Source organism: Moschus berezovskii, chromosome 3 (genome assembly GCF_049115385.1).
Source record: "Moschus berezovskii isolate FMDL1 chromosome 3, NW_MosBer_1.0, whole genome shotgun sequence".
Lineage (NCBI taxonomy): Eukaryota > Metazoa > Chordata > Mammalia > Artiodactyla > Moschidae > Moschus > Moschus berezovskii.
In genome coordinates, this window is record NC_142462.1 from 98044374 (window position 1) to 98072280 (window position 27907).

The 27907-nt window shown below is 41.5% G+C and overlaps 1 protein-coding gene and 1 non-coding gene across 2 annotated transcripts in view; one reads left to right on the forward strand and one right to left on the reverse strand.

Annotated features, from left to right (window-relative positions):
* Positions 1-3427: 3427 nt before the first annotated feature.
* Positions 3428-27907, forward strand: part of LOC129551969 (hyaluronidase Ccc Hy-4-like) — a 58473-nt gene continuing 33993 nt past the window's right edge. The window contains exons 1-4 of the mRNA XM_088831815.1: positions 3428-3461; positions 9878-9996; positions 20195-20304; positions 20774-20834. Of these exons, the coding sequence (XP_088687941.1) occupies positions 3428-3461; positions 9878-9996; positions 20195-20304; positions 20774-20834 (324 nt within the window). The remainder of the gene's footprint in view (positions 3462-9877; positions 9997-20194; positions 20305-20773; positions 20835-27907) is intronic.
* LOC129552871 (small nucleolar RNA U3) lies at positions 20189-20408 on the reverse strand. Its single transcript, XR_008685354.2, has one exon. It is a non-coding gene; the product is annotated as a small nucleolar RNA U3 (small nucleolar RNA).

Below are 27907 nucleotides of genomic sequence, written 5' to 3' on the forward strand. Positions count from 1 at the left end.
CATGGAGGATCCTGCTGTGATTTATGTCGGAGAGTGTTTTGCCTCCAATAATTTTTTATACACGTGTCAACATGGAGTCTTTTATACTGTCTCAGTTTAAAATCTTTTTTTATTCTTTTAAAGTTATTACTGCTCACAGTAGAATAATATAACATTACATAGTGGAAAATCAAAAGTCCTCTTCCCTCTACCAGTGATAACTTCTTGTTATGGTTTCTTGTATGTAATTCCAGAAATTCCCTAGGAATAAGGAAGTGAATTTGTGTGTTTGTTTCTAAAAGGTAAAATGAGGCAAGTGAACAATTTTAAGTTTATCTGAGCAAATATCAAAGAGAATTCAGTAGCACCAAACCAGAAGTGGTTAGGGGTACTCTGAGGTCAGGCACCAGGGACGAGACTTATACAGAGAAAGTGCAGAAACAAAGAAAGAAAATTATGGTGGCTCAGCTGGTAGAGAATCTGACTGTAATGTGGGACACCTGGGTTCAGTTCCTGGGTTGGGAAGATCCCCTGGAGTAGGGAATGGTTATCCACTCCAGAATTCTGGCCTGGTAAATTCCATGGATTATGCATGGGGTTGCAGAGTTTAACACCTACTGGGCTATTTGTGAATAGTTGTCCTTGGCATCTTGATTTTACAACACTGAGGCACTTAAATGACAAAAATTAATTCTCTGACTCTCTTGTATTCTTCCATACCTGTCATTTTATCTAAACCAGTAAACATTACAGGTAAACACAAAGCAATTATACAGTATACTTGTGCATAAATGTAATATCCTTTCTGCCTAAAGTTATTGTGTCTGGTATGTAACCCATGGGCTTCCCACGTTGCACTAGTGGTAAAGAACCTGCCTGTCAATGCGTGAGACCTAAGAGACACAGATTTGACCCCTGGTTCAGGAAGATCCCCTGGAGGAGGGCATGGCAACCCGACTCCAGTATTCTTGCCCAGAGAATCCCATGGACAGAGGAGCCTGGTAGGCTACAGTCCATAGGGTCGCACTCAACTGAAGCAACTTAGCATGTTCACCCACTGTTGACATTTCCCTTGATGGTTCCCTGGGGCCAGTGGCACAGACTCTGCAGTGTTAACCAGTTAAGTGGGGAGAAAGGGACCTGAACAGCGTTTCAACAGTCTCAACCACAGCTCAACTCGGCCACCCCAGTAAGATGCAGGCTGACATCTTTCTGGTTGTGACCACAGAGCACAACCTTCCCACCCCCAGAAGCACCAGCAGCCAATGTAACGAATGCCTCCATCAACAACACATTCCCCTTCCCACGGCAGAGCTGCTGGCTCCAACCGGCCATCTGGAGCTGGAACAGGCCGCACAGCACCGACCTAAGACCCATTCTCAGACCCCAAAAGGCCAAGAACTGCTGGTGATCGCGGTTCCCCTGAGCTTGGTTCTGGGAGAGCTGCATCTCCCATCAATGCAAACAAACAAACAACAACAAAAAGAATGGAGAGAAGAGAGAAACTAGGCCTGGGCGAGACTGCTGTAGCAATAAACCTCGTTTCTCTGCAGTGGGGAGCAATAGCATTTCCTGCCCCCTGTTCTGAACTGAGGCACCGGACTCCATTCCCTCCTGAGATCTTAAAGAGAGATTAAAAACCAAGTTATGGTCCGATTCATTCATATTTGGGTTTCAGTCCCTGATCTACCCACTCCTGAAACCTCTGGCATTGGGAAGATCACAACACTACACGTGCTCAGTCCATTCCAGCAACTCCATAGACTGCAGCCCGCCAGACGCCTCTGTCCATGAGACTTTTCCTGTAAGAAGACTGGAGTGGGTTCTTTCCCACCCAGGGATCCAACCCCTTCCCTACCTCCTGGGTCTTCTGCATTGGCAGGCTGATTCTTTACCAAGGCGCCGCCTGGGAAGCCCAGGTGAAGGAAGGTGTCCCCTACATCGGGGTCGTAGGAGGAGAAGCGAGGGCCAGTCCAGGAGCCCAGTTACTACGATCAAGCAGCTCCTGCAAGAAGATCCCCGCGAGGCCTGACAGTAAAGTCTGAACCTGCAGCAGAGGCACGGACCCGGGTCCGAGCGAGCAGCGCTCCAGGACAGGCCTGCGGACCTGACACTTCCCTGCTCCCCGGGCAGGTCCGAGAGGCGGCCTCCGGCCCGCACTGCCCGCACCCAGGGAGCAGGGTGAGAGAGGCCTGGCCGGCAGTCCGACCCTCCCCGCGCCGCTCCCGCCTCCTTCCCCACTCCCACTTCCCGGCGCTCCCTCCCGGGCCCGGGAGGCTAAGGTCGGGGCGGCGATGCGGGTCTCGGCCACTGACCACACATTTCTTGCCGAGGAAGGTGAAGAGGGACTCGTTCTCCTGCGGGGTGAGCAGCAGGGACCCCACGTTGATGACCCTCCGCGGCGGCGGCGGCTGCTGCTGGCCGGAGCTCATGGTTTCGCCGGCGGGGTAGGGAGGCCAGGGCCGTCTCCTCCGGCGAGTGGGATAAACTCCCAACTCCTCCAGCCCTCCTTTGACAGCAGCTGCGCGGGCGGCCGCACCATCCACCCCGCACAGCGAACTCCGTACAATCCAAGCAGGCGGGGACTGGCGAGACCACACGACGCAAGACGTGGGGAAGACACGCCCCCGCCAACGTCGAGGCTGGCGGCGCCCGAGGCCACGCCCCTTCCGGCCGAGGCAAGGGCCGAGCTGCCCGAGGCGGGGCTGCGGGTTCCCGGTTAGCAGAGCCCGGGAGAGAGGAGGCGTCCGCGGCCGAGCTGCCCGCCCCTCTTCTGCGACGCACAGCTTTGCGGTGCATCAGTGCAGACTCTGTCCTCCCTTCCTGAAATAGCTCTTCTTTCTGAGGAGTGACAGCGGGCTATTTGCACCTCCTATGAGAAAGGAAGCTGGAGACGAAGATGGGAGAACGGACGCGCTCCTCCGTGCTCTTTGCCCAGTTCCTTAGCAGTTGCCCGCGGTTTCTTAAACCTTGTCCAAACTTTTGGGAATGGACGAACAGGCCTCTCCCAGGATTGTGAAAGAGATCTTGCTGATGGATATTTCAAAAAAAGCAACGTACATAGAAAAGATTTCTACCGCCTGCTGGTGTGTCTCATAGGATAACATTGCAATTCAGGCTTATGTATCTGAGAGTCCTCCACACGTCTCGCACCCGCCAGTTCTGTGAATTGAAAAATATGCCCCCCCCCCCCCCGCACCTCGCCTTTTCTTTCTCTCAGACCCCAAAGGACTTGTTTTCTTTTTATCGAAAATGAAAGTACCCATTTAGGGATGTCACTCTGGAAAAATGTATCATCCGATCTAATCCTTACACTAAGTTTCAGGAGTTTTTTTTTTTTTTTGAGTTTGTATGCCCCAGAATATTGAAAACTGCCTAGGATAACCGCCTCTGTTCAGTAAATTAAACACTAGACAACTGCCTTAAAATGAAGTTTTGGAATATAGAAATGATAAATGATAACCACGGCTGTGAATTATTGAGTAAGCATCTCCATTTTAAACAAATTAGCGTTTGTTGCGTAAACTTTATTATGCTTGACAATTATTTCGTTTCAATAAACAAAAAGTTCCCTATATTAAAGACATCTATGCCAAATAAAATTTGGTAGAACGACTTGGTTTTAACATTTTTGAAAGCTCGCAGTATAAATTATGAATGTACTAAACAGATTGCTAAACCACTTTGAAAATATGAGGCTTCCTTCATAGTTCAGTTGGTAAAGAATCCTCCTGCAATGCAGGAGACCCTGGTTCGATTCCTGGGTCTGGAAGATCCCCTGGAGAAGGGATAGGCTACCCACTCCAGTATTCTTGGGCTTCCCTTGTGGCCCTACTGGTAAAAATCCACCTGCGATATGGGAGACCTGGGTTCGATCCCCTGGAGAAGGGAAAGGCTACCCATTCCAATATGCTGGCTGGCCTGGAGAATTCCATGGACTGTATAGTCCATGGGGTCTCAAAGAGTGGGACACGACTGAGGACTTTCACTTTCTCTAAAAATATAGTTAAAAAACTGGAGTTCCCTGGTGGCCTACTTGCTAGGATTCTGACTTTTACTGCCTAGGCCTGGGTTCAGTTCCTGGTGGGGGAACTGAGATCCTACACAGCCTGGAAGCCTGGCCAGAAGCAAAAAGAAATGTTACAAAAAATTAAAGCTATTCATAATGAAAATAGCTAAGTAGTAATAAATCTACAAAAGAAAATGAGATCGTATAGTCCTAGGAATTTTCACATGAAATTTGGGTTAAACTTCATTAATAATGTTAGGTTAAAAAGTGATTTTTATTTTTTTTTTATTTTTTATTTTTTCTTCTTTTTTTTTTTTTCCCGTGTCTCTCTCTGGGCAGTGGATGCTGGGCCAGGAAGCAGAGAGAACTCTGGTGTAGCGCCTCCTCCCACCCCCAGCATTTAAGTGTTGGCCGTAGGGTCTTTCCCATTCTGGGGAAGACGTAGATCAAGTTTTCCTTGAGAAATGACAGGTTAGTAGTGATCCAGGGGTTTCAAGGGCCAGGAGGGACTCAAGTGTTGAGGTCTGTGGGGCCCTCTGGGACCAGGGTATGTAGGGGGCACTGTGAGGACAGCTGGGGCTCATGGCCTGGCTCTGCCCATTGGGCTGGAGATGCTTCCAGAGCGGGCATGGCTGGATCTCTGCAAGAAGGCCTCTGTCTGCATCTGAACCATCCTTCCCTGACCCCACCCCCAAAAAGTGATTTTTAAAAAGCAGGCAAACTTTTTATAAAATAATCAGATTTAGTAGGGAAATATTAGAAATATAAACCAGGAGTTGACCCTGAATTTCAGAACTAACAAGATAAACTCAGAAGCTGAATCAGTTTGCCTCTAGTATCAAAAGTGAGGTCCCTATGAAATAAAGCCACACTGAGAGTGGAAAGGATTATAAATTCCTGAGAAGTAGAGATTAGAGCCCTAACTGTTTCAAACCTGTGAACCAGGATAGTGACAAAAATATAGGTTTCAGATAGTCCTGAATTGGAGTTCTGGTTCTTCCATTTTAACCTTATGGGTTTGGCCAAGTTGCTTTTCTAAGTTTGTTTCCTTATCCATAAAATGAAAATAATTTTTATTTAATAAAGAAATAGAAATCATTAATCCTACTTGAAAGTTATAATATTCACCAAGGTTGCATATGTAAAGTACCAGTGCAGAGTTGTTACTCAAATACTACTTGTTTTGTCATTGACCATCATTCCCTGTGGTCTGCTCTGCCTTCATTTAGCTAAGGGAACAAGCTGTTGAGTTGAAGTGTTATTTTTTGCTTGTTGCATCTAAGCCTGCTACTTTGAAATTGTCCTTCATTTTTGGCATCCTATGTAATTCTTCAAGTACTTCCCTCATAGCTCAGTCGGTAAAGAATCTGCATTGTAAGTCTTCAAATATATAGTGGTGGATTTGGGGCATAATTTCTTTTTTAGCAGTATTTCTAATCAGGCCATTAAGTTATGCCATGTAGGCTGTATGTATCCCAGAAATGTTTTGGGAGAAATTCTAAAATTTTTTAAGTTACAAGTCTAGAGAAAGAATCATATTAGTTTCTAATTATTAAAATATGAAAGGTAGTAATTTTTATGCCAGAATGCCAGTTTTTAAATTGTAGACTACCAAACTGTTTTGAAGATGGGAGACAGATGTGGAAAAGCATTGTGAAAAAAAGAAACTATATAGGAAGACAGATGAATGGACAGTAGCTATGAGTTGAAGAATCTATCCCATGCTGAGAACTGCTGGGTTCCAGTCCTTTTACAACCTCTTGTTAGCCTCGACTATATATGTCTTAATTGATTTTTTTCTGTCAGAAAATTTTCAACATCTTATCTGTATCTGTTGACTTGGTTTATGGGCATGTCTTGGATGGAGTTTAGACAACGGCTTACATCCTTTTTGGCTAGGCCATCCCTCGTTGCTCATGTCTAACTTCCTACCTAACATTTCTAAATGCAATTTGTTGACTACTTGCCCTTCTTTTTTCTTTATAAATGAAAGTGGAAAATTATAATAACAATGTTTTGGCTCAAGTCAAAAATATTTTTTAACCTTTCCTCCAAATTGTAAGTATGGTTTTGTCCACAATATTGCAAATTAAGTTCTTATTTGATTCCCTTTCATTGTTATTTTTGCTTTTCTCCTGGGTTTTCCCAACTCTTTTTTCTTAAAATATGGAAAATGTAAGTGAGAAATCACACTGCAAATAGAATTCCTTACTCTCATGAACATGTGGGCAAGTGATATTTGGATGTGCATACAATCCCACATATCTGGATTTTTCAGTTACATGATTCCCCATTGCCTAGCACAGATTCTCAATAAATATTTGCTGTCTAAAATTTGGAAGAAACATAGAAGGGAAGGGAAGAGAGAAAGGAAGGGAGGGAAAATCTAAAATAAGACTGTTCAGAGTTCTAAGAAACTACTTTATATTGTTGTAGTTCTCCATCTCCTTTTCTTCTAAATAATCTTGGCTTTCCCAATGCAAAATTTTTAAATCCATGTTGAGACTTCTGTTCTGATCCATCAGGATATCAATGTTAAAGCTCCCCTCTACATCCAGGTAAGTTCCTTAAAAATTCTCCCATTTTCATTGGGAGAGCTTTTGCCGGGGACCAGTTCCCTGTCCCGTCTTACTTGCCTTTCTTGACACTCCTGATACATAATTGTCTCATAAGCAAAGAAAACAAGTTCATTTTGAAGGTGGCGATGACTGTGAGTGATAGAAATGCATGAAATAATAGTAGAATACACTTCCACTGCAAAAATGCAACATTTAAGACAGAAGCTGATCATTTAGAACATTTTTATTTACCATTCAAAGTATATATTAACCAGCAAATTTGTAAATTTATCATGGAAAAATGAACATACCTTTGTCTGAAAGCTCTTGTCTTTTATTTCTCTTGAATTAACAAAGCTACAAGTGATAAAGAAAATGAATTGTTACACTGAGAATGAAGAAAGAGGATAATCAGTGGTGATATTGCCTGTACAGAACAATCTTGTTTTCTAAGCTAGTTGGGCAGGAATAGGAAAGAGAGACCAAGCCTGTAAATAAAGAGAGAAATTAACAATATACAATTGTTGGGGCTACAATATGTTATGGATTTATGCCAGGCAAGGTTTTAAAATGTAATCATTCATTGGAGAAAGAACTTCAATTAAGACAGTTTAAGCCAAGGCTATGACTAAAACTATTTCATACCAAAGAATAGGAAGTAAAGCATGGTCACAAGGAGCTTTATTCTCTGGATATGTTCTATCACTCTCTTTTGTTAAGTCAGGTTTCATTTTTTATCGCTTTACTCTTCCTAAAGCTGTCTTTACTTCCTTCCAAAGATATGCTTTCCTGATGTTTCTCTATTTTGCCTGTTGCTATTATTTTATTATCATGCATATTCTCTCTTCGGGACTTCCCTGGTGGCTCAGTGGTAAAGAATTTGCCTGCAATGCAGGAGATCTGGGTTAGATCCCTGGGTTGGGAAGATCCCCTGGAGGAGGAGGACATGGCAACCCACTCCAGTAATCTTGCCTGGAGAATTCTATGGACAGAGGAACCTGGCTGGCTACAGTCCATAGGGTTGCACAGAGTTGGACAGGATTGAAGCAACTAAGCAGCAGCAGCATTCTTTCTTCAACAAATACATTGTTGGGTTTTCCACTCTCCAACTTCTAATCCTATAGTTCTTAACTGAAAAGTTCTACTAAATTTGGACTTCTAATAGCTTATATTTTCTTCTGAAAGCAAGGGAATTCCAGAAAAACATCTACTACTTTTTCATTGACTATGCTAAAGCCTTTGACTGAGTGGATCACAAAAAACTGTGCAAAATTCTTAAAGAGATGGGAATACCCGACCACCTTACTTGTCTCCTGAGAAACTTGTATGCAGGTCAAGAAGCAACAGTTATGACCAGACATGGAACAATAGACTGGTTCAAAATTAGGAAGGGAGTATGTCAAAGCTGTATATTGTCACTTTGCTTATTTAACTTATATGCAGAGTACATCATGAGAAATGCTGGGCTGGATGAATCACAAGTGATTGGAATCAAGATTGCAGGGAGAAATATCAGTAACTTCAGATATGCAGATAACACCAGCCTTATGGCAGAAAGCAAAAAGGAACTAAAGATCCTCTTGGTGAGGGTGAAAGAGGAGAGTGAAAAAGCTGGCTTAAAACTCAACATTCAAAAAACTAAGATTATGGCATTTGGTCCCATCACTTTACGGCAAATAATTAGGGGAAAATATGGAAACAGTGGCAAACTTAATTTTCTTGGGCTTCAAAACCACTGCAAACAGTGACTGTATCCATGAAATTAAAAGATGCTTGTTCTTTGGAAGAAAAGCTATGACCAACCTAGACAGCATATTAAAAAGCAGAGATATCCCTTTGCCGACAAAGGTTCATATAGTCTAAGCTATGGTTTTTCCGGGAGTCCTGTATGGATGTGACAGTTGGACTATAAAGAAAGCTGAGAACCAAAGAATTGATGCTTTTGAACTGTGGTGTTGGAGAAGACTCTTGAGAGTCCCTTGAACTGCAAGGAGATCAGACAAGTCAATCCTAAAAGAAATCAACCCTGAATATTCATTGGAAGAACTGATGCTGAAACTGGAGCTCCAATACTTTGGCCACCTGATGCGAAAAAATGACTCATTGGAAAAGACCCTGATGCTGGGAAAGATTGAGGGCAGGAGGAGAAGGGGACGACAGAGGATGAGATAGTTGGATAGCATCATCTTCTCAATGGACATGAGTTTGAGCCAACTCTGGGAGATAGTGAAGGACAGGGAAGCCTGGCGTGCTGCAGTCCATAGGGTGACAAAGAGTCAGAGATGACTGAGAGACTGAACAACAAGAAATTCATTGGAAGAACTGATGCTGAAGCTCATATACTTTGACCACCTGATGCAAAGAGCTGACTCATTGGAAAAGACCCAGATGCTGGGAAAGATCGAAAGCAAAATGAGAACGGAGCAGCAGAAAATGAGATTTTTTTTTTTAAGTCATACACACTCTACTTGTCCCAATTCCAAAGTCCTCTATAGGCTTTTATTTGGGAACCTGATTATATTTATAGCAATTATCATTTCTTCCTAACAAATCTCCAGATTCTCCTGTCATTCTTACCCACCAGGTGGTGCTACTTCCTTACATTTCCTAAAGACCTCAACTTCTGAAGTAACTTTTTTCAGGAAGTTGAATTCCATGTGTTAATATTCAAATTCTCAAACTTCTGTTATTTGACACTCATAATGCAATAAGGAATTTTGTAAATGGAACCCAGTCAGTTGTAGTTGAAAAGCTGGTTGCAATACATTCAGATGTTTAACTCTGAAGTCACTCTTGTGCATTTAAACCAGAAGTAAAGCCAAAGTTAAGGGCAAGCTGTGGGGATAGAAGCCATGCAACCAGCAGACTCCACTCTTCTACTTGTGTGGTGCCTTACTACTGACAGGTATAAGAATAGATGCCTTCTCATTCCATAAACACTGCTTCATTATAAAACACATGATATTACCTACAATGACTTAGAACTTAGCTTTTAATAAAGATTTGTAAAGATTTTGCAGTATTCTTCCTTGACCATGATATGGAAAGCAGTCTCTAAAACAGGGATAATAATATTTATCCTGAATTTAAAAGCAACCTTGGAAATGAAAGACCTGAAGTCAGGAGAGGGCAGGAGGCTGGATACACGGATTATGTTCAGGGAGCCATGGCAGAACAGCTCAAACATTCCATTTGCTCTCCTGCATTTCCTCCTCATTTTGCAATTAGATGGGTCCGAAGGACTAGTTCTGACCAGCAAAATACTAATGGGTGTAACAGCATTATTTGAAACGCCTTTGCAAGTGGCTCGTTTCCCCTTTCCCCCTAACAGAACACTTGAGGAAGCTGCATGCTCAGGCTGGTGCAGCTACAATATGGAGGCAGCTCCACTGGCCTGGGTCTCTGAATGACCGTGTCGTGCAGAAAGTTGGCCAACGCATAGTGGGAGATGTAATGTGGACAAAAAATAAACTTCTTATGTTAAGCTACTCAGATTTTTGGGTTGATCGTAACCCTTGAGCACATACCCAGAATAATGCCAACTTTCTCTCAGCAAATATGTTCTGCTTTCTTACATCATTCCTAACCAATACATGACTTGAATCAATTTTATATTATTTAGCTCTGAGGCTCTTGTTAATGTATAGATTTTAAATCGATCTATATTCATCTGTATTACATATTGTGTTGGAATCCTTGACTTTCATTTTCTTCTCTTTGTAAGGATTAACCACAAAAATTTCGAGAAAAGGCATTTTAGCAGGAATTTGGTATATAGAATTGGTTGAAATCCCAATAAAGTCATTTTATAACTTGTGTTACAGAAACTTCATATCATTGATCTCCTTTCTAAAATAGGATTAATAAAAACACTGATCTTAGAAGTTTGATGGGAGAGTTGGTTAAATTAGATAATAAATATATTTTGAGTAATTTTTAAAATAAATAATTTTCTTTTTGGCTTCTCTAAACTCATGACTTTTATCTTGGTCTTAAGAGAGTTTCTATCTGTGCAGGATAAATCTAAAATTTGTTATATGAGGAATACAAATAGAATATGTTAATAAATTCTGATTCTGACTTAGACATTTGGATCGTGTAGTACTATGACAGCCTTATAAGCTTGGAGGATTTGGCTTAGCAGTTCACCAGTGATGGAGAGATCTTACCCCTTCTACCTGCGATGGCAGCCAGGCCCTCTCTGGGGTAAAACTCACCACTTTCAAACGAAGGGTAATTATGGGAAGAAGAGAACAGTAAGAGAGTGAAGAAAGCGGATGTCTCTCCACATTTTTCCCTCTCTGGGTTGTGGCTCTGGCCTAGATCTGGGCATTCTTTAAGTAAGAGGAACACCAAGAGTGGAGAGGTTCACTTTTACCCTCTACTCTCCATCTGAGGCTCTGGGAGGAAGCACACATGTGGGCGGTCATATCCCAACCTGAGAATGAACCAAGGTCAGGAGGAGTAAGTCGTGGAGCTTTAGGTTTCCTGCGTTGCCTTTGAGCCTATATAGGATAAGCTGACCTCAAGATTGAACATTGGGCTGGAGAGCTTTCAGCAACATCCTGATGGATAAAGAAATTCCACTGAAACCAGAAGAGGCAGAGGACATGATATTTGAGACCCCTGATGGCTTCCTGCTGCTGTGAGGTCGTAGGAGTTGCCCTCATGTAGCCCTGCGTGAAAGGACACCATCTCTAGGGGAGAGGCAAAATTGAGGAGACCAGGTGAGACTTTTATACTATAGAAAGAAACATTATACTTTTAAAGACTTTGGATTGGATTAAATTTAAAAAGAATTGGATAGTTAAAATTTTTTTATTCAGATGTAGAGGATTGAAACTGAAAACCAAAGTAGTTGTGGACAAAGCAGTTGCATTTTATGTAATTTTTAAGACAATAAGTACATTCATAAATAGACATATATATGTGAAATATATATGTGACACAATATGACTTAAAAAAATGACCATGCTATATACATTAAATAATGCATCCATCATGCTTTGCTGGAGCATCCGTGAAGAGATACCCTACGACAAAGGTAAGAGAAACCCAAGTAAGATGGTCGGTATTGCGAGGGGGCATCAGAGGGCAGGCACACTGAAATCATAATCACAGAAAACTAGTCGATCTGATCACACGGACCACAGCCTTGTCTAACTCAATGAAACTAAGCCATACCGTGTGGGGCCACCCAAGACAGACGGGTCATGGTTGAGAGGTCTGAAAAAATGTGGTCCACTGGAGAAGGGAATGGCAAACCACTTCAGTATACTTGCCTTGAGAACCCCATGAACAGTATGAAAAGGCAAAATGATAGGACACTGAATGAGGAACTCCCCAGGTTGGTAGGTGCCCAGTATGCTACTGGAGATCAGTGGAGAAATAACTCCAGAAAGAATGAAGGGATGGAGCCAAAGCAAAAACAATACCCAGTTGTGGATGTGACTGGTGATAGAAGCAAGGTCCAAAGCTGTAAAGAGCAATATTGCATAGGAACCTGGAATGTTAGGTCCATGAATCAAGGCAAACTGGAAATGGTCAAACAGGAGATGGCAAGAGTGAACATAGACATTCTAGGAATCAGTGAACTAAAATGGACTGGAATGGGTGAATTTAACTCAGATGACCATTATATCTACTACTGTGGGCAGGAATCCCTTAGAAGAAATGGAGTAGCCATAATGGTCAACAAAAGAGTCTGAAATGCAGTACTTGGATGCAATCTCAAAAACGACAGAATGATCTCTGTTCATTTCCAAGGCAAACCATTCAATATTACAGTAATCCAAGCCTATGCCCCAATGCTGAAGAAGCCAAAGTTAAATGGTTCAATGAAGACCTACAAGACCTTTTAGAACTAACACCCCAAAAAGATGTCCTTTTCATTATAGGGGGCTAGAATGCAAAAGAAGGAAGTCAAGAAACACCTGGAGTAACAGGCAAATTTGGCCTTGGAGCACAGAATGAAGCAGGGCAAAGGCTAATAGAGTTTTGCCAAGAGAACGCACTGGTCATGGCAAACACTCTCTTCCAACAACACAAGAGAAGGATCTACACATGGACATCACCAGATGGTCAACACCGAAATCAGATTGATTATATTCTTTGCAGCCAAAGATGGAGAAGCTCTATACAGTTAGCAAAAACAAGACCGGGAGCTGACTGTGTGATCATGAACTCCTTATTGTCAAATTCAGACTTAAATTGAAGAAAGCAGGGAAAACCACTAGACCATTCAGATATGACCTACATAAAATCCCTTATGATTATACAGTGGAAGTGAGAAATAGATTTAAGGGACTAGATATGATAGACAGAGTACTTGATGAACTATGGACAGAGGTTCATGACATTGTACAGGAGACAAGGATCAAGACCATCCCCGTGGAAAAGAAATGCAAAAAAGCAAAATGTCTGTCTGAGGAGGCCTTACAAATAGCTGTGAAAAGAAAAGTGAAAAGCAAAGGAGAAAAGGAAAGATATAAGCATCTGAATGCAGAGTTCCAAAGAATAGCAAGGAGAGATAAGAAAGCCTTCCTCAGCGATCAATGCAAAGAAATAGAGGAAAACAACAGAATGGGAAAGACTAGAGATCTCTTCAAGAAAATTAGAGATTCCAAGGGAACATTTCATGCAAAGATGGGCTCGATAAAGGACAGAAATGGTATGGACCTAACAGAAGCAGAAGATATTAAGAAGAGGTGGCAGGAATACACAGAAGAACTGTACAAAAAAGATCTTCACGACCCAGATAATCACGATGGTGTGATCACTCACCTAGAGCCAGAGATCCTAGAATGTGAAGTCAAGTGGGCCTTAGAAAGCATCACTACGAACAAAGCTAGTGGAGGTGATGGAATTCCAGTTGAGCTATTTCAATCCTGAAAGATGATGCTTTTAAAGTGCTGCACTCAATATGCCAGCAGATTTGGAAAACTCAGCAGTGGCCACAGGCCTGGAAAAAGTCAGTTTTCATTTCAATCCCAAAGAAAGGCAATGCCAAAGAATGCTCAAACTACCACACAATTGCACTCATCTCACACGCTAGGACGGAGAAGGCAATGGCAAGCCACTCCAGTACTCTTGCCTAGAAAATCCCATGGATGGAGGAGCCTGGTAGGCTGCAGTCCATGGGGTCGCTAAGGGTCGGACACAACTGAGCGACTTCACTTTCACTTTTCACTTTCACACATTGGAGAAGGAAATGGCAACCCACTCCAGTGTTCTTGCCTGGAGAATTCCAGGGATGGGGGAGCCTGGTGGGCTTCCGTCTATGGGGTCACACACAGTCGGACACGACTGAAGTGACTTAGCAGCAGCAGCAGCAGCACACGCTAGTAAAGTCATGCTCAAAATTCTCCAAGCCAGGCTTCAGCAATATGTGAACCATAAACTTCCAGATGTTCAAGCTGGTTTTAGAAAAGGCAGAGGAACCAGAGATCAAATTGCCAACATCTGCTGGATCATGGAAAAAGCAAGAGAATTCTAGAAAAACATCTATTTCTGCTTTATGGACTATGCCAAAGCCTTTGACTGAATGGATCACAGTAAAGTGTGGAAAATTCTGAAAGAGATGGGAATACCAGACCACCTGACCTGCCTCTTCAGAAACCTGTATGCAGGTCAGGAAGCAACAGTTAGAACTGGACATGGAACAACAGACTGGTTCCAAATAGGAAAAGGAGTCTGTCAAGGCTGTATATTGTCACCCTGCTTATTTATCTTACATTCAGAGAACATCACGAGGAATGCTGGGCTGGAAGAAGCACAGGTTGGATTCAAGATTGCCAGGAGAAATATCAATAACCTCAGATACGCAGATGACATCACCCTTATGGCAGAAAGTGAAGAGGAACTAAAAAGCCTCTTGATGAAAGTGAAAGAGGAAAGTGAAAAAGTGGACTTAAAGCTCAAAATTCAGAAAACTAAGATCATGGCATCTGGTCCCATCACTTCATGGGAAATAGATAGGAAAACAGTGGAAACAGTGTCAGACTTTATTTTTGGGGGCTCCAAAATCACTGTGGATGCTGATTGCAGCCATGAAATTAAAAGACACTTACTCCTTGAAAGGAAAGTTATGACCAACCTAGATAGCATATTAAAAAGCAGAGACATTACTTTACCAACCAAAGTCTGTCTAGTCAAGGCTATGGTTTTTCCAGTGGTCATGTATGAATGTGAGAGTTGGACTGTGAAGAAAGCTGATCGCTGAAGAATTGATGCTTTTGAACTGTGGTGCTGGAGAAGACTCTTGAGAGTCCCTTGGACTGCGAGGAGATCCAGCCAGTCCATTCTAAAGGAGATTGATCCTGGGTGTTCATTGGAAGGACTGATGCTAAAGCTGAAACTCCAATACTTTGGCCACCTCATGTGAAGAGTTGACTCACTGGAAAAGACTCTGATTCTGGGAGGGAATGGGGGCAGGAAGAGAAGGGGACGACAGAGAATGAGATGGCTGGATGGCATCACCGACTCTGTGGACATGAGTTTGAGTGAATTCCGGGAGTTGGTTTTGGACAGGGAGGTCTGGCGTGCTGTGATTCATAGGGTCGCAAAGAGTCGGACACGACTGAGCGACTGAACTGAACTGATGTCTATTTACATTTTAAAATTCTGCTCACCTGTTTATTGTTGGTAGACTATAAGCTCTGTGGGGGCAAGAATCTTGCTATGAACTGTTGTGTCTTCCTAGTCCAGTAACATTAGCTGCACATAGAAGGGTTCACTAAATATTTGCTGAAGGGAGGAAGAGGGAAGGGCAAAAGTAAGAAAGTGAAGAAGGAAGGAAGGAAAGATGTGGGTAACAAATTAATGACCTTAAGTCCAAATCATTAATGGAATTCGTTATGATGACTGTAACATATCTTAGAGCTTCTCTGGTAGATCAAACGGTAAAGAATCCACCTGCAATGCGGGAGACTAGGGTTAGATACTTAATCATGAACACTTAATTCATCAAGTGTTTCTAGCTTCCTGCCTTCAGATAAATGGTAGGAATGTAGTTTCTGGTCCCTGTTTTTGTTGGGTGGGGCCATGTGGCTATTTCTTGGGTAATGAGTTGTAATGGAAGTGTTATATGTAATTCCCAGACAAGAGCATATATTACTGATGCAAGGACTTTCAAAGATTTTTTTCCCTCTGCCATAGTTTCACCAAAAAAAGCCTTTATGTTGCTTTTTTTTATTGTTTGTTGTTTATGTGTTTACGGGCTTCCCTGGTGGCTCAGATGGTAAAGAATCTACCTGCAATGTGGAAGACTCGACTTGATCCCTGGGTAGAGAAGGTCCCCTGGAGAAGGGAATGGCAACTCACTCTAGTATTCTTGCCTGGAGAATCCCTACGGACAGAGGAGCTTGGTGGGCTACAGTCTGTGGGGTTGAAAAGAGTCAGCTATGACTGAGCAACTAAGCACAGTACAAACATTTTCCCCAATTATTAAATTTTGATGAATTTGCGTAGCATTTGCTTTATTTCATAAACCTATTACTTCAACATATCTTGGAAATCTGTTTTTATTAACTCTTCATCATTCATTTATTCACTCGGCAAGCATCTACTCTGTATCAGAGACTCTACCGTGTTCTTGGGATGGATCAGTGAACAAGAGACCATGGTGTTCACCATTTCAAAGCTTGCACTCTAGAGTTGTAGAGATAGAAAATAGATATAATATTTATTGTGCAAAGGCTCTGAGGAAGACAGCTCACTGGTCTGTTTTCATGACTCCAAGGGTGCCCGTGTGACTACAAAGAGTGATCCTGGGGAGAATCAGGAGAGGATGTCAGAGAGGTAGGTAACTGTCCTAATCATGCAGGGCCTTCCGAGATCATATAATACCTTGTTCTATGCTGAGACACATGGGGCATCATTGAAGAGCTCTGAGCACAGGAGGGGTATGGTCTGACTTAAGAGGTTTTAAGAGGACTCTGTGGTTGCCATTTTGCAACTAGATTGGAGGATGCAGGAGTATAAGTTGGGAGACTTGTGTGTGTGTGTGTGTGTGTGTGCATGCCGTCTGTTGCATTTGACTCTTTGTGAGCCTATGGACTGTAGTCCTCTGTAGGCCTCTCTGTCCATGGAATTTTCCAGGCAAGAATACTGGAGTACTTGCCATTTTCTGTTCCAGGGGATCTTACAGACCCAGGGATCAAACCTACACCTCTTGGGCCTCCTGCATTGACAGGCATATTCTTTTCCACTGCACCACCTGAGAAGCTCATGGAAGACTTGTAAGAGGGTATTACAGTCATTCAGGTGAGGCACCCAAATTTATCAGTTAACTCTAAATACATCAGTAGACTTATTCCAAGGTCCTTTCATATTGTTAAATAGTAGTGCCACTTCTCTCTGACTGATTCACATTCAAAGTATTCTCTTTTCTTCCTTCCCCTCACGGCCTTACACAAAGATGTGTTATCTCTTAATTGTACATTGCCTGTAATTTTCTTGTTATGAAACAAGAAAAAATGACTTATTTTCATAACTCCTTTTTAGGTAATATTTTCAATTCTTTACTCTTTCATGAGCAGTCCATTTTCCTAGATCTTTTCAAATATATACTACTTTGAAAGGCAATTATGAATTCTTTTGTTAACATTTTTGTTAATCACTTTTTATTTATTCATTTTGGCTCCATATTTTTTGTTCTTTTTAGCAGACATATTTTTCTACAATGAATGTGTTGCATTTTAAACTAGGTCTTTCTTTGACTTCAATCCCAATATGAATTTTTTTCTGAATACATTTTTTTGGTACATGAAATCATTATAAAGTAAAAATAGATGTTTCTTTTGGTACTTAAGTCAAAAAAGTCTATCATCTGTTATGATTTAATTAGAATGCAGTCACTGTTTCTCTGCATTTAAAAATTCTTTCTAGTATAATACTCATCCATTTCAAATCTCAATGTTATTTTGAAACATACTTTATTATTTTGTATTTCTATTTCATTCTCTTGAAACCTCCTTAATTTTCCTTTATCAACTGCTCATTTCTTGTCCCCTGTTGACTCATGTGGATGTGATCAATTTTGATGTTTACTTATATATTTCTCATTAATTTTTGGTTTATACTAAAACACTTGAAAAAAATCTTATTAAACTAAAAAATTTAGAAACTAAAACAAAAAAGAAATTGAGATATAACTTATGAAGTGAAGTGTTAGTCGTTAGGTCATGTCTGACTCTTTTAGGACCCCAAGGACTGAGGAGCAGGCTCCTCTGTCCATGGCATTCTCCAGGCAAGAATACTGAGTGGGCAGCCATCTCCTTCTCCAGGGATCGAACCAGGTCTTCTGCTTTGCAGCCACCAGGGAAGTCCCATAACTTATATACAACATTATATTAATGTTGTAGATATAGAGCATAATGATTTGATATTTGAATATACTGCCAGATGGTATCCATCATAAGTCTAGTTAACTGTCACCATATATAGTTACAAAATTTTTTCTTGTTATGAGAATTTTTAATATTTATTCTCTTAGCAACTTCCAAATATGAAATACAGTATTCTTAGTGATGATCACTCTGCTGTACATTACATCCCCATGGATTATTTTATAACTGGAAGTTTTTACCTTCTGACTCACTTTACCCATTTCTCCCATCTCCTCCTTCCCACTCCCCAATCTGGCAACCAGCTGTCTGTTCTCTGTATCTATGAGCTTGGTTTTAGATTCCTCATATAAGTAAGCTCTTATTGTATTTGTTTTTCTCTATCTGATTTGTTTTACCTAATGTAATCTCCACAAGATCCATCCATGTTGTTGAAAATGGCAAAATATCACTTTTTATGTCTAAATAACATTTCATTATATATACATATGTGTGTATCACATTTTTTAATCCATTGATCCATGAACCCAGATTGTTTCCGTATCTTGGCTATTGTAAATAAAGCTTCATCGAACGTGGGAGTGCATATATCTTTTCTAGTTAGGTATTTTTGTTTTCATTAGATAAATACCCAGAAGTGGAATTGCTGTATCATGTGATAGTAGCACATTTAACTTTTGAGGAACCTCTGTAGTGTTTTTCACGGTGACTGCACCAATTTACTTTACTGCCATTAGTGTACAAGGGTTCTCTTTCTCCACATCCTTCCTCACCAGCATTTGCTATTTCTAGCTTTTATAGTTGGAGAAGGCAATGGCACCCCACTCCAGTACTTTTGCCTGGAAAATCCCATGGATGGAGGAGCCAGGTAGGCTGCAGTCCATGGGGTCGCTAAGAGTCGGACACGACTGAGCGACTCACTTTTCGCTTTCATGCATTGGAGAAGGAAATGGCAACCCACTCCAGTGTTCTTGCCTGGAGAATCCCAGGGACGGTGGAGCCTGGTGGCTGCCATCTATGGGTTCGCACAGAGTTGGACACGACTGAAGTGACTCAGCAGCAGCAGCAGCAGCAGCGTTTATAGTAATATTCACTCTCATAGCTGTCAGGTGGTATTTCACTGTGATTTTGATTTGCATTTCTTAATGATTTGTGATGTTGAGCACCTTTTCATGTAACTGTTGGCCTTCTCTATGTCTTCTTTGGAAAAACTAATATTCAGATCTTCTGCCCATTTAAAATCATTGTTTTTTTTTTTTCATTGAGTTGTTCTGATTCTTTGTATATTTTGAATATTAACCCTTGATCCTATATGTTTTGCAAATATTTTCTCCCATTCAGTAGGTTGCCTTTTAATTTTGCTGATGGTTTCCTTTGCTGTGTAGAAATTTTACTTTTATGTAATCCAACTTGTTTATTTTCTTTTTTTCCCCCGAAAGTTTTAGTTTTATTTATGTATTTTTGTATTTATTTTTTAAAAATTTTAATTGGAGGCTAATTACAATATAGTATTGGTTTTGCTTCATTGCCCTTATTTCTAGTATCAAATTAAAAAAAATCATTGCCAAGATGAATTCAAGGAATTTATGACTTGTGCTTTCTTCTAGGAGTTTTATGGTTTCAAGTCTTACATTCAAGACTTTAATCCACTTTGAGTTAATTTTTGCATATGGTATAAGTTAGTGGTCCCATTTCATTCTTTTGCATGTGGCTTTTTGGTTTTCCCAACACCATTTATTGAAGAGGCTTCCTTTCCCTATTGTATACTCTTGGCTCCCTTCTCATAATTTAATTGACTATGTATATAAGTGGGTTTATTTCTGAACTCTCTATTCTGTTCCATCAATTTATGCATCCAAAACTATTATTTCTTAAATTCAAGTGGTATTGAGTGGGGTTGGGGGTAGCATTTAGTTATGAATCCAGAAAAGAAATTTTTGTTTATTCTGTATGAATGGATGTTAACCTTCTCTTGCAAATATATAAAATATTTCAGTGTGCTCATTAACTTGAACCAAAGATTATATGAAGACTTTCCTCTCATGAGAAGAGGGGAAAAAGTATAAATTGGTTTAACAAAGATTACTAATAATTCTCTAGTTAAATTTTAAAATAAAAAACCTACTCATTTCTAAGCTGTTAAATTCCCATAAGGAATAAAGTTAATAAAATTCTCATATCAACTGACGTCACCAATTTATTGTTTCGATTTCACATTTTTTGCAATTTCTTATATTCCTCCAATTTGTAGGCAAATTAGAAAGTACTTTAAAGCGTATTTTTTTGTCTTTTGTTTTACTCAGGCAGTGTCCTCTCCCTCTTGCTCCCCAAAGGAAAAGAAGAATGATCATCAGTGGCAAATGGCAGTTGCAGAACAGACACCAAGAAGCAGCTTCACACTCAAGAGGGAACAGTGAGCTTCTTACTTAGGGTTTCGGGTGCTCTACACATTTAGAGAAACTTCTTTCATAATGAACTAGGGATTGAACCCGGGTCTCCAGCATTGCAAAAAGATGATTTTACTGTCTGAGCCATGAGGGAAGCTCATAGAAATGATCCTTGAAATTTGAAATTTCTATTTTTGGTGCAGACGGTTCCTGACTTAGGGTGGTTCCATGAATTTTCTGCTTTACAATGATGCAAAAGCAATATTTATCCAGTGAAAACCATACTTCAAGTCTTGAATTCTGATCTTTTCCAGGGGCTATTGATTTGTTCCACTTACTCTCTTGTGATGCTGGGCAGCTGCAGTGCCACAGCTTCCAGCTGGCCACATGATCACAGGGGTAAATAGCTCATACACTTATAACCTTTCTGTTTTTTTATTTCCTTGGAGTAGTCAATAAATTTCATGAGATGTTCAATACTGTATTATAAAATAGACTTTTGTTAGTTGATTTTGCCCAACAGGAGGTTAATGTATGTGTTCTGATTGTGTTTAAGGTAAGCTGCACACAGCTATGATGTTCTATAGATTAGGTTTACTAAATGGAGTTTCAACTTATAATGGCCTTATTGAGACTTAAGAAAGTGAAAGTGAAAGTCGCTCAGTCGTGTCCAACTCTGTGACCCCATGGACTATACAGTCCATGGCATTCTCCAGGCCAGAATACTGGAGAGGATAGCCTTTCCCTTCTCCAGGGGATCTTCCCAACCCAGGGATCAAACCCAGGTCTCCCGCATTGCAGGTGGATTCTTTACCAGCTGAGCCACAAGGACTTAATCCCATGGTAAATTGAGAAAGATGTGTGTTATTCTTCTCCTCAGTCTATATAGGGCACTTACTACATATGCTCAGTTCAGTTCAGTTCAGTCGCTCAGTCGTGTCCGATTCTCCGCGACCCCATGAATCACAGCACGCCAGGCCTCCCTGTCCCTCACCAACTCCCGGAGTTCACTCAAACTCATGTCCACAGAGTTGGTGATGCCATCCAGCCATCTCATTCTCCGTCGTTCCCTTCTCCTCCCGCCCCCAAACTTTCCCAGCATCAGAGTCTTTTCCAGTGAGTCAACTCTTTGCATGAGGTGGCCAAAGTATTGCAGCTTCAGCTTTAGCATCAGTCCCTCCAATGAACATCCAGGATTGATCTCCTCTAGAATGGACTGGTTGGATCTCCTTGCAGTATAACGGACTCTCAAGAGTCTTCTCCAACACCACAGTTCAAAAGCATCGATTCTTCGGTGATCAGCTTTCTTCACAGTCCAACTCTCACATCCATACATGACCACGGGAAAAACCATTGCCTTGACTAGACGGACCTTGGTTGGCAAAGTAATGTCTCTGCTTTTTAATATACTATCAAAGTTGGTCATAACTTTCCTTCCAAGGAGCAAGCGTCTTTTAATTTCATGGCTGCAATCAGCATCTGCAGTGATTTTGGAGCCCAAAAAAATAAAAAGTCTGACACTTGTTCCACTGTTTTTCCATCTATTTCCCATGAAGTGATGGGACCAGATGCCATGCTAGATGTACATATTTATTGTCTGAATTGTAGCTAAATTAAGAATTAAAAGGTGCCCTACTAATAATCACCTGGGATAATGGGTGTAATTGTGACAGTCCCTAGCACACAAAGCATTTGCCTGAAATGTGGGACACCCAAGTTTGATCCCTTGGTTGGGAAGATCCCCTGGAGAAGGAAATAGCAACCCACTCCAGTTTTCTTGCCTGGAGAATCCCATGGACAGAAGAGCCTGCCAGGCTATAGCCCATGGGGTAACAAAGAATCAGATACAGCTGAGCAACTAAGCCAGCACACCAAAACATCTGCTCACCCTATAGACATGTATTAGAAAGGCACATTTCAGTTCAGTTCAGTTCAGTCACTCAGTCGTGTCCGACTCTTTGCGACCCCATGAATCACAGCACGCCAGGCCTCCCTGTCCATCACCAACTCCCAGAGTTCACTCAAACTCATGTCCATTGAGTCGGTGATGCCATCCAGTCATCTCATTCTCTGTCATCCCCTTCTCCTCCCTCCCGCAATCCTTCCCAGCATCAGAGTCTTTTCCAGTGAGTCAACTCGTCGCATGAGGTGGCCAAAGCATTGGAGTTTCAGCTTTAGCATCAGTCCTTCCAATGAACACCCAGGATTGATCTCCTTTAGAATGGACTGGTTGGATCTCCTTGCAGTCCAAGGGACTCTCAAGAGTCTTCTCCAGCACCACAGTTCAAAAGCATCAATTCTTCGGTGATCAGCTTTCTTCATAATCCAACTCTCACATCCATACATGACCACTGGAAAAACCACAGTCTTGACTAGACGGACCTTGGTTGGCAAAGTAATGTCTCTGCTTTTTTTTTTTTTTTAATTTATATATTTATTTATTTTTTTTTGGTTGGAGGCAAATTATTTTACAATATTATATTGGTTGTAGACTCTCTAGGTTGGTCATAACTTTCCTTTCAAGGAGTAAGCGTCTTTTAATTTCATGGCTGCAATCAGAATCCGCAGTGATTTTGGAGCCCAAAAAAATAAAGTCTGACACTGTTTCCACTGTTTCCCCATCTATTTCCCAAGAAGTGATGGGACCAGATGCCATGATCTTTGTTTTCTGAATGTTGAGCTTCAAGCCAACCTTTTCACTCTCCTCTTTCACTTTCATCAAGAGGCTTTTTAGTTGTTCTTCACTTTCTGCAATGAGGGTGGTGTCATCTGCATATCTGAGGTTACTGATATTTCTCCCGGCAATCTTGATTCCAGCTTGTGCTTCTTCCAGCCCATCGTTCCTCATGATGTACTCTGCATATAAGTTAAATAAGCAGGGTGACAATATACAGCCTTGACAGACTCCTTTTCCTATTTGGAACCAGTCTGTTGTTCCATGTCCAGTTCTGACTGTTGCTTCCTGACCTGCATATAGGTTTCTCAAGAGGCAGGTCAGGTGGTGTGGTATTCCCATCTCTTTCAGAATTTTCCACAGTTTATTGTGTACTGAAGAGAAACAAATTTCCAGAATAGTATGGTAGGAACACTTCTCTTTCCTCTGCCTTGTCTCTTATCCATCCCTTGAAGAAGAGATTGATGAGTTTGGGAGAAAGCTGAGCATGAAATCTCCAAGTATAACTACTGCCAAAGCTACCAATGTAATACTTGATACCTCCCAAAATAAAGATTTCCCCAGATGCCTGTTGCAGAAGTTTCTGATATTTTATAAAATAAATTTGCTTGATAATTCTAAATTTAAATATCCATATGGAGTTCTGAAAAATTAAATTTAAAAATATCTCTCTCTTCCCTACAGCTCTCTCTGTTATAAACCTTTTCATAATCTTCAGGTAGAGTGTTTTTAAAGGAACACTTTCTTCTCATTTTTCCATATTATCAAAAAATGGCTTCTCTGTTTCTGGGAATCCTGTTTAATAAAATTTAAAATTATCCTTTGCATTTTTGTACCCATTAAGGGTACAAATCAAGCTCAAACCACTTTACTTTGTGTATTCTAGAGCTACATTTATTATTAATCTAAAGTTTAAAATCAAATTCAATGTTGAGGAGCCCAAGTTGGGAAGTTTTTATTTTGTTTTTTCATCTTTTAAAGACTTCCCTACAAAAGTTTGCAGCTTGACTATATGTCAGTGTTGAGCAGTTTATACCTTTTTCCCTGTTACTGACTCTTTAATTTTAAAGTCAGAAACAAAAGGTGCTAAAGGCAAAGTTAAACATTAACAAATGCCTATTTTAAACTGTTTGAAAAGAATAAATGGCTTAATAAATTAAAAAGAAAGATACAATGATATTCAAATGTAATGTATTTTTTAGATTATGAAATATCTATAGTAGAATACTATTGTAAAAGCTAGCATTACAGTTATCTCTTAAATCTGTCAAAACTGACATCAAGCTCCACACACCTGATTATTTTGCTATGATTCTCAACCTAATATCAGTTTGATCTTTTAGTTCATCAGGAGTAAATCAGTTGAGTATAGTGAATTCGTCTAGTTAAGGCTATGGTATTTCCAGTGGTCATGTATGGATGTGAGAGTTGGACTATAAAGAAAGCTGAATGCAGAAGAATTGATGCTTTTGAACTGTGGTGTTGGAAAAGCTCTTGAGAGTCCCTTGGACTGCAAGGAGATCCAACCAGTCCATCCTAAAGGAGATCAGCCCTGGTTTGTTCATTGGTAAGACTGATTTTGAGGCTGAAACTCCAATATTTGGCCATCTGATGTGCAGAGCTGACTCTTTTGAAAAGACCCTAATTCTGGGAAAGATTGAGGGCAGGAGGAGAAGGGAATGACAGAGAATGAGATGTTTGGATGGCATCACTGACTGAATGGATGTGGATTCAGGTGGACTCCGGGATTTGGTGATGGACAGGGAGGCCTGGTGTGCTGCGGTTCATGGGGTCGCAAAGAGTCAGACACGACTGAGCGACTGAACTGAACTGTCAGTTCAGTTCAGTCGCTCAGTCGTGTCCGACTCACCGTGACTCCATGAATCAAAGCACGCCAGGCCTCCCTGTCCATCACCAGTACTGATAGTGAATTCAAGAGTCCTGAACCATCCAGGAAAAACCCAAGTTGGCAGAGTAGAAGGATGCATGCTCATCTTCTCCTGTGAGAACTCCAAAATTACAACTCGCTGCTGAACAATCATTGACAGGAGAATGTTGGATCCCATCAAAAAAATACCCCATGTCTAAGGGCAAAGCAGAAGCCCAAGAAAGATGGTAAGAGGGGAGAAATTGCCTTTAAAAATCAAACCCCATACCCACAAGAGACACTCAGAAGGCTCAAACAAAACCTTGTTCGCACCAGGAGACCCCACAGAGACTGGGCCAGACTACCTGCCTTTGAGTGTTTGAGTGTTTCCTGCAGAGGTCCGGGTCAGCAGTGGCCTGCCACAGGGACAGGGGCTCTGGGTGCAGCAGACCTGGGTGTGGTATAAGCCATGATGGAGGAGGTCAGCAGTAACCCCAGCATAGAGCCACCAGTAAAGTAATACTCAAAATTCTCCAAACTAGGCTTCAACAGTACATGAACTATGAATTTCCAGATATTCAAGCTGGCTTTAAAAAAGGCAGAGGAACCAGAGAACAAATTGCCAACATCGTTCGATCATTGAAAAAGCAAGAGTTCCAGAAAAACATCTACTTCTGCTGTATTGACTATGCCAAAGCCTTTGACTGTGTGGGCCACAACAAATTGTGTAAAATTCTGAAAGAGATGGGAATACCAGACCACCTGACCTGCCTCTTGAGAAATCTGTATGCAGGTGAAGAAGCAACAGATATAACTGGGCATGGAACAACAGACTGGTTCCAAATTGGGAAAGGAGTACATCAAGATTATATATTGTCACCCTGCTTATTTAACTTATATGCAGAGTACACCATGAGAAACGCTGGGCTGGGTGAAGCGCAAGCTGGAATCAAGATTGCCAGGAGAAATATCAATAACCTCAGATATGCAGATGACACCATCACTATGGCAGAAAGCAAAGAAGAACTAAAGAGCCTCTTGATGAAAGTGAAAGAGAAGAGTGAAAAATTTGGCTTAAAACTCAACATTCAGAAAAACAAGATCATGGCATCTGGTCCCATCACTTCAAATAGATGGGGAAACAAATAGATGGGGAAACAGTGGAAATAGTGTCTGACTTTATTTTTTGGGGCTCCAAAACCACTGCAGATGGTGACTTCAGTCATGAAATTAAAAGTCCTTGGAAGGAAAGTTATGACCAACTTAGACAGCATATTAAAAAGCAGAGACATAACTTTGCCAACAAACGTCCATCTAGTCAAAGCTATGGTTTTTCCAGTAGTCAAGTATGGATGTGAGAGTTGGACTATAAAGAAAGTTGAGTGCCAAAGAATTGATGCTTTTGAACTGTGGTGTTGGAGAAGACTCTTGAGAGTCCCTTGGACTACAAAGGAGATCCAAACAGTCCATACTAAAGGAAATCAATCCTGAATATTCATTGGAAGAACTGATGCTGTAGCTGAAACTTCAATCCTTTGGCCACCTGATTCAAAGAACTGACTCATTAGAAAAGACAAATTAGGGTTAGGATGAGGGTTAGGGTTAGGGCTGGGCAAGATTGAAGGCAGGAGGAGAAGGGGGATTACAGAGGCTGAGATGGTTGGATGGCATCACCGACTTAATGGGTAAACTCCAAGAGTTGGTGATGGATAGGGAGGCCTGGCATGCTGCAGTCCATGGGATCGCAAAGAGTCAGACATGACTGAGTGACTGAACTGAACTGAGAGCCATCAGAACTTACACAGGACTGGGAAAACAGACTCTTGGAGGGCACAAACAAAACCTTGTGCAGTCCAGGACCCAGGAGAAAGGAGCAGTGATCCCACAAGAGACTGACCCAGACTTGCCTGTGGGTGTCCAGGAGTCTCTAGCAGAGGCATGGGTCGGCAGTGTCGTGCTGCAGTGTTGAGGGCACTGAGTGCCTGCATGGGACCTTTAGAAGGAGGTTGCCATTATCTACATTCAGTTCAGTTCAGTTCAGTCGCTCAGTCGTGTCCGACTCTCCGCGACCCCATGAATCACAGCACGCCAGGCCTCCCTGTCCATCACCAACTCCCGGAGTACACTCAAACTCATGTCCACAGAGTCGGTGATGCCATCCAGCCATCTCATTCTCCGTCGTCCCCTTCTTCTCCCGCCCCCAACCTTTCCCAGCATCAGGGTCTTTTCCAATGAGTCAACTCGTCGCATGAGGTGGCCAAAGTATTGGAGTTTCAGCTTCAGCATCAGTCCCTCCAATGAACATCCAGGATTGATCTCCTTTAGAATGGACTGGCTGGATCTCCTTGCAGTATAAGGGACTCTCAAGAGTCTTCTCCAACACCACAGTTCAAAAGCATCGATTCTTCGGCGATCAGCTTTCTTCACAGTCCAACTCTCACATCCATACATGACCACGGGAAAAACCATTGCCTTGACTAGACGGACCTTGGTCGGCAAAGTAATGTCTCTGCTTTTTAATATACTATCAAGGTTGGTCATAACTTTCCTTCCAAGGAGCAAGCGTCTTTTAATTTCATGGCTGCAATCAGCATCTGCAGTGATTTTGGAGCCCAAAAAAACAAAGTCTGACACTGTTTCCACTGTTTTTCCATCTATTTCCCATGAAGTGATGGGACCAGATGCCATGATCTTTGTCTTCTGAATGTTGAGCTTCAAGCCAACCTTTTCACTCTCCTCTTTCACTTTCATCAAGAGGCTTTTGAGTTCCTCTTCACTTTCTGCCATAAGGGTAGTGTCATCTGCATATCTGAGGTTATTTATATTTCTCCCAGCAATCTTGATTCCAGCTTGTGCTTCTTCCAGCCCAGCGTTCCTCATGATGTACTCTGCATATAAGTTAAATAAGCAAGGTGACAATATACAGCCTTGACGTACACCTTTTCCTATTTGGAACCAGTCTGTTGTTCCATGACCGGTTCTAACTGTTGCTTCCTGACCTGCATACAGGTTTCTCAAGAGGCAGGTCAGGTGGTCTGGGATTCCCATCTCTTTCAGAATGTTCCACAGTTTATTGTGATCCACACAG